The sequence below is a fragment of the Chanos chanos genome, chromosome 8 (genome assembly GCF_902362185.1).
Source record: "Chanos chanos chromosome 8, fChaCha1.1, whole genome shotgun sequence".
Lineage (NCBI taxonomy): Eukaryota > Metazoa > Chordata > Actinopteri > Gonorynchiformes > Chanidae > Chanos > Chanos chanos.
The window spans coordinates 36,598,739-36,606,305 of NC_044502.1; the positions used below are offsets into that span (position 1 = coordinate 36,598,739).

Here is a 7,567-nt window from a genome sequence, read left to right on the forward strand (position 1 = left end):
CACGTGGTATTGTGTGGTGTTATGTGACAATCAGTAGGACCCACTGATCAAGATCTTTTGCAGGACTTGTTACAGTTTTAAGATAAAGATTTATCATGTCTAAGTTCTTATTAATGTAAAAATAAAGTCATCATCACCAGGCAACAGAGAAGAATGAGGAACAAAGCCTCACTCTCACCCTGTACCAGCTGGTGTAGTGCCTGACGAATGGATCCCTCTGTTTACTGCTGTGAAGGTAATGTAGTCATGGTGCAGACCCACCTGTGTGTAGGGTTGTGCTGCTGTACCTGCAGCATACAGATAAGTAAGTGGTGCTCTCTGGTGTTTTTTTTGTGCTAGTGAACTTTGCTGAAGATTCGAAAAAAAAAGAGATCCATGTGCTTTTGACACCCCATGAAGAGACTGTGAAAGGTGTTTTCAGTAGAGTGGCACCCTGTAGCAAATTCCATTGTCTCCATGGTTTTTTTGTGAAGCTACATTAAGAGTCTTTGGTACACAACCTGGCATAGTGTATTCAGGATGGGGGTCTCTGACCATGCTTAGGCAAATTCAGTAAAGTTTGCTTGGTGGCTAGCTATCATTGTGGCTGTAGAATCAGGTAAAACTTGACTAGATACATAGATTTAGTTAATCTTTTTTTTTAATCCCATATTAGATGATGCTATTAAAATACATGTTAGCTCCAATGATGCCATTATGAAAGCTTTCTTTTGTTAACATGTTTTTATTTCTGCTTTCCGTTCTCCGAGTCACATAATAAAGTCAAAAAATGTGCATGAATTGAATGGGTGCAAATACCCTGTTGCCTATCTGGCTAAGATAATAACCATCATCAAACAGAAAGTGAGCTGGCTTGCCTCATGACAGTGTTGCCTGGATAAAAGCACTTAGGTGATCATCCCAGCACTGAAGAGGCCAAGAGTTTGAACATAGCAGAGGAGAGCCATGGGTCTTGGATTGGATTGGCCTGGACCACTGCCTGCACAATCTGGATTGGCCAGATGCTGACCCGACAGGCTTCAATCAGTGGGCTGAGAACCAAGTTAGCGAACTGAAACAGACTGTGTGTCCCTCTCAGCATCTCTAAAACCGCAAAACAGTTGAAGCCTGAGCTCTGAAAGCTGCTCTAACCGACCCCCACCCGACCAGTTAGTCATGTCCCGCCAGTAGCAGTGTGGCTGTGGTACACCGCATATGCAATACTGTTATGAAGGTTTAAACATCACATAACAATATAAACAACATTAAGCTATTTATAAGATATGTTCTATAAATAAAGTATAGAGTTAAGGTCACTCTGATTTTAATTACCTTCCTTATGTAAGGTGGCAAACCTGTCATTTTCCTGAACCGTGGGAATACTTCAGAATGTGAGCATGAATACAAAATTTGAACTGTCCTTGATAACCTTTCACAAACTCTATAGGCGGCATTTGTTATGTTCCCAAAATTTGTCTTTGGGATTGATACAAAAAAGAGACACAGAAGCAAAAAGTGTTTTATATTTATAAGGAGAGTAGAGCAAGTTGTGACCAACTGATGGTGACAAAGGACAAAAAACAAAAAAATTGAAGCAAATTCTAGCTAAACTAACTCTGAATATTAAATAACTAACTAACTCAAAAACATGCCAAAAGAAAAGGAGTGGTTCAAAGTACACTATATTTGAGCTTCTGTCAAAATAAAAAAGAAATACAAGCAGGAACTACTAAACTGGACATCTACAGAATGTAAACTAAGTGGATGTGATGCGCGAAGACCCCCCCCCCCCCCCAAAAAATACTAAAAGAGCAAAATGGCTAGACTTAGCTGGTGTGAACAAACACACGTACATACTACAGGCAAAACTGTCTCATCTGTAGTGCCAAACGTCAGTCTTAACAAAAGCACATGACAGGAGTGAGTGGCCAGAGTGAGAAGAGGAACATTATATTAAGAAGCCTCTTATCTTCATCCTCCCACCCATGTTTGCTGGAATGGCCAACCAACCAACCAACCAAGAGCTGAGTACATTCACACATACACACATAGATTCACAGTGTACACATATAGAATTTTTTTTTAATACTGAAGGAAAGTAATGTGCTACATTTCTGTGAAAATCTTGTGTGTTGTTTCGATTTCAGTTTAATATTACAGGCAGATGAGTAATTCGTTTGAGGTTAACAACTGAGATCATCCCCAAATATTGGATTTAATAAGAAATATTTATTTGTTCCTTCTCATTTTCAATCAGTCTGTAAGAATTACCAACTAATTTACTGTTAATATGATTCAGATCGCCTCTATTGATTCTTGTCACTGTTCACTTCCCAGCACAAATCTAACATGACAGAGGACAAGCCAAAAAGGGAAGTTGGAGTCATGTGTCGGCTAGTTTGGTAGACTTATGCTGGACAGCACCAAAGAGGAAGTTCCTTTTTAAACTCTATATGCACAAACACTATAAAGCAGTTTTTAAAAAGTGCTGTCTTCAAAAGAAGATTATGTGTGCACGCAGCACATACAAACGCATGAACATATATGCATCTATGTGTGCATAAATCTTCAGTTTTTCAGGCAGCTGACCCACGACATCAAGCTTCCCTGAGCCACCCAAGCTCCGATTCCTAAGGACAGAAGCACTTTGATCCCCAGTGACAAAGAGAGCAGCAATATTAGGGTGGAGGGGAAGTTCTCTCTCTTCTGTTGATCAGGTTTCAAAATATAGAGCGTGGCCTGATCCTTGCCCAGGGAGTTAAAAGCCGCACACGTGTAGTACCCCTCAGGCTGGACACCCAGTAGCCGACTGGTGGTGTGGTGCTGTCCTTTACCTTCCTGTGAGAGAGGAGATGCTGGATCACCTTCTAGAACATCCTCTGGTCCCATCCACTGGATGTTGGGTAAAGGGGAGCCACGAACTTGGCACAGAGCTATATATCCCGATTCCTCACTGCTTTCCACTCTAAGGCTCAGGATTCGTGGCGCGGCTGCTCAGGATTACCACACAACACACAAACACATCAGAAACCTCCATGTATCATACATCACCATTAAGTCATTTTTAATTCTCTATTTACTTTGTTTCACATTCCTACCTTCCACTCTGAGCCAGATGCCCATTTTGTTCTCGATGCTGACGTGATGATGTCCAAGCACTTCTATCCGGCAGTAGTAGCGTCCGCTGTCCTGGAGAGCAGGGCTCTTGATTCTGAGCGAGAGGTCATGCTCGCGGTGGTTTCCCTCCAGACGGTAACGCTGGTCTTGGTCTTTCCGGGTCTGGCACTGGTTACTGTCGTTCAGGGTGGTGCACTGGAAGAGCACGGTGGCCGTTTGTCCATGTCCAACCTGCCACACTATGCGGACGGAAGGGTGCTTTGTGTGGTGGGGGTGGGTGTAGGAGCAGGGAAGTACCACCGGGTAACCTTCAACAGCCTGCACTTCTGAAGGCCCCTTTATGGACCAGCCATCTTCATCATGGGTTGCTAGAATTGATGTGAAGTGTTATATTTCAGTATGTCACATAGGGATTGTCCAAAATTGAACAACAGAAAACAAGTTAAGTGTAACATTCTGACTGTAACGTCATCTATATCAAGTAGCCTATTCAAAAAGCTGATCAATGTCACAATTCAATCTTAAACAAGGCTTTTGCTCTACAGACAAACGCTTCCTAATGTTTACAGGTGAATTTCTAACCCGAAAATAAATGAAAGGAAATGACCCATAACCCTTAATGTCCCTGTACTTCATAAGCATGCTCACCTGCAGTATTGAGCAGAAGCAGCAGGCTCAGGGCAGCACTGAGGAGATGTGTGTCCATGGCTCTCCTGATCTCCTCTTCTCTTATGGTGAGGCTACAGAATGAGGATCAAATCTTCAGCTGCCTGTTTCCACCGTCTGATTCAACGTCATGGACACGCACAGTCACAATGTAGACACATTGTCACTCATCTTGATATAGGACTCGCTCTGAATTCCCTCAGAAGAGAGATTCCCTCAGAAAGTTCCCAAAAGTCTATAAAGATGTTATGCTGACTGATTTAAACATTCAAAAGTAAAAGCTTTATTGTCTGGTTACCTTTACACAGTTATATGCAGAGTGTTCAAGAAAAACACGATGATATGTGACATATAACTTCAATGTATATTTTTGTTCTTTCTTTGGCTCCTGTTTGCGCACAGCTGAAAAAAAAAGCCAGAAAAAGAGAAGTGAAAGATGAGTGCACTGACCATGCATTTCTTTTGAATTATTGTTCTGTAGTTGAAATTGAACTGAAATTTGTTGTTAAAAATATCTGAGATAAAGTTTTGTGCTGCTGATGTGGAGGTTCTAAGGTTTGTTTACCTCCAGCTTATGTGAATGGTTTGCCTGAAATTTAAACAGCTATATAAAGAATTTTTCCATCCATTTCTAAAATATGCTAGCCACCAGAGCAATAATTCTACATCGTCATCATCAGTTTAATCAGTATAGTTTGCTTCATTCTTTGAAAGTTCTTCTTGATCAAGGCTTAGCATGTAATATCCAAATTAACCCGTTTAACATGTAAGAACATGACTTTTACACCTAAAGACATACAGCATCTACAGACACTCACCGCATCTACACACCCAGAGAATGATCAACAGCTTATCATGAATTTACAATGAGCCACTCTCTTATCCCACCAGTCACGACTGTGAATGTTGACATGTTTATACCTCCTGTGAGCATGATATAGATGTTGCAGTACAATCTTATTAAGATATAAATAATAGACCCTTTAAAGATGATATGCATCAAATCTGGTAGTTGTACCTCCACAGTAAGACGTTTTATTTGTTTCTTTGTATTTGTTTTACTTGTTCTCTTTTTTTTTCTGATGAAAATGTTTTTTTCATGTCACCATTTCCATCCCCAACATGAAAATAATTTCATTTATAATTTGCCTTTCAGTGACAAGCGTATTAACCACTCTTTTACAGCTGTGGGTTAAACTGAGAAACTCCAGTCCTCACTAAAATAGTTACATTTGAAACACTTTGCCTTAGCACAGGATTCCAGCCAGTTAGAGAACATATTGCTCAACTCTGCTTCCTGATTGTACAGAATCTCATGTTCGACAGGAAAAGAGCAAATTTCTCTTTCTTCGTGGTTTGATTTTTGTCTCCTTGAGGATGTCTCATATTTTCTTCTTCTTTGCCTTTCTCCTTTGTGGTCTTTCAGGTAAAATTTACTCTTCTGTGCTATTTCTGATACACACTCATGTTATCTCTTAAATGATATTTGCTGTACAGGGACAGTGACATTTTTCAGAAGACTAAATGTAATTGTAAGATTTATGTCACATAAAAGTACTGTACTGACTGCTAGTAAAGGCTTCAATCCAAAATTCCTTAGAACATGAATAGAACATGACATTTAATTTTCACATTGTTTGTGTTTCAGTACTTGTTACTAGTTGTTGCACTTTAGTGTTGTATTTGCATGGTGCACCAACACTCCAAAAAAAAAAAAAAATCCTCATAGGGGTAAACCTACTTGGCAATAAACTAAATTCTGATTCTGATATGAAAGGGTCCAGCAGTTAAGTAGTTCACAACTGAGGTATGGACTGGAAGATCTAAGAAAAAGAAGAAAATAAAGGATATATTTAATTATTTCAGAAATAAATAGAAATGAGGATAGTCATTGGGTTGTGAAAATACATGATTGTGATTCATTAAATAACCTTACCGTCTTTGGTGAAATGATAGGCCTACATCTCTCTGTAACAGAAATCCAAGCAAATTACAATATAAAACAATATATCAGCTACAATATTCTGAGTTTCTGTTGTCCACTCTCTTATTTTCCTTCAGTATTTTTACATTTGTATCTGGTCTAATACTGTTCTTAGCAATGGCACTTATGCAACCGACAGCTCCACATCTGGTCATTTACTTGGTTCGTATTCTGCCAATTGTCGATGTAAATGTAAATATCAAGTTCCTGAAAAAACACCTGCATTGATTTAAAAAAGAAAAACAACAACAACAAAGTTTGAGCATGTCCATGAATTGAAATGTTTTCAAAGCAACAAAGGTTTCTACACTCATTCAGATTCATGAGATACTTTTTTTCATCCCATTTCAGTTTGAAGTTCAAATCTTTTTGACTGGGATAAATCAATTAGAGTGAAAAGTCAATGCAAGATGTAAAGAAAAACAATCTACTAATGCTAAGATCTCTCTACAGGATCAGTTAGGGTGAGGTGGGACATGTATGTTGCACCTCAGGTTGACGGCATTGTGGATCAGAATGTGGTCCTGCCTTGTAACTTCACGCATCCACAACAGGATAACTACAATGGCCAAGTTACAGTTAAATGGATCTTGAATGACTTTGCTGGACAGTCATTTTTTACCTGCAGTACAGACATGAAAGCATCTGCGAGTTGTTCTCCCTCTGATCGATACTCTCTTATTGGCAATCCCAAGCAGCGAAATCTGTCTCTCCAAATCAAAAACCTACAGTTTACAGACAGCGGGATGTACTTCTGTAGGGTGGAGCTGAGCCATAACAGTTACCAGAAATGGCCTGGAACACAGCTTGATGTTTGGGGTGAGTATCGCTCTTTTCTTGTCAAAATACACTCCTCTCTGTAACTGAATTATTGTACATTTTCCAGGTCTATACTACCTTTTCCAAACTATATCTATACTGTTGGCAGTGCATTTAAAGGTGACAGCTGATTGTTATGTACACTGGTGTTTTTACATGATTCGGACTGCTGTAGGCAGCCAGTGGAGCGATCTCCCTCCTGCTTCTCATACTGGACCACGATCCCTGTGAGGGGTTAATATTTGTTTAAAGTGTGACTAATGAACACTTTTGATGATGAATTATTAAATCATGATGAATTGACTGGCTGTCTCATAACGTAATGGATATGATGACCATCCTTTTTTAATGGTACTGACCTATGTTGTGATGAAATTTTGCATTAATTGAATAAAGGATTCGTTTCATCTTAATATTCTTCCTTTTGCTCGCAATAGCTCCAGCACGGATTCTTAGCCTCTCCTCTGTGTCTGAACCAAGCTCACCTGAACAGCAACTGGAGTGTATCGCTGAGGGAAAACCCCTGCCTGAGGTCACATGGTTTTCTTCATCCACGGGACAAATGAGTTATACTGTAAAAGAAACAAATGCACACCAAGTCCACACCTACATTATCATCAGCTCTGGCAGCCAAGATGTACACGTCTGCCAGGCAGCAAACAAATTTGGCTCTGCACGGAGGGAGTTCCCCTCTCGCCCCAGCCCTCTGACAATCAGCCTTAGTGTCTGTGCATTTCTGCTGCTCCTGTTGGGACTGGGGGCTGCTGTCTGGTATCTGTGGAGAAAAGGTAAGTGCTTGATAGAGTAACCATGGAATTATGGGAAATGACATGTATTGGCAAAATATTCACTCCAATCTCTTCTTCGCTGAAGGAAAACTGGACGCTGTTATGCTAAAATATAGGTGAGTTTATTCAGCAACTTCTTCTGGAAAATTCCTTTTTTATATATAGAGACATCTTAAGTGATTTAGGTTTTTTTTTTTTCCTTTGGCAGAGGCAG

The 7,567-nt window shown here is 39.9% G+C and overlaps 1 protein-coding gene across 1 annotated transcript; it reads right to left on the reverse strand.

Moving 5' to 3' along the window:
- Window positions 1-2,547: 2,547 nt before the first annotated feature.
- Window positions 2,548-3,802, reverse strand: si:dkey-11p23.7 (V-set and Ig domain-containing protein). Its single transcript, XM_030783159.1, has 3 exons — window positions 3,745-3,802; window positions 3,078-3,464; window positions 2,548-2,969 (listed from the first exon to the last, which is right to left on the reverse strand). Exons 1-3 carry the CDS (start codon window positions 3,800-3,802, stop codon window positions 2,548-2,550), a joined length of 867 nt encoding a protein of 288 aa, XP_030639019.1.
- Window positions 3,803-7,567: the final 3,765 nt, after the last annotated feature.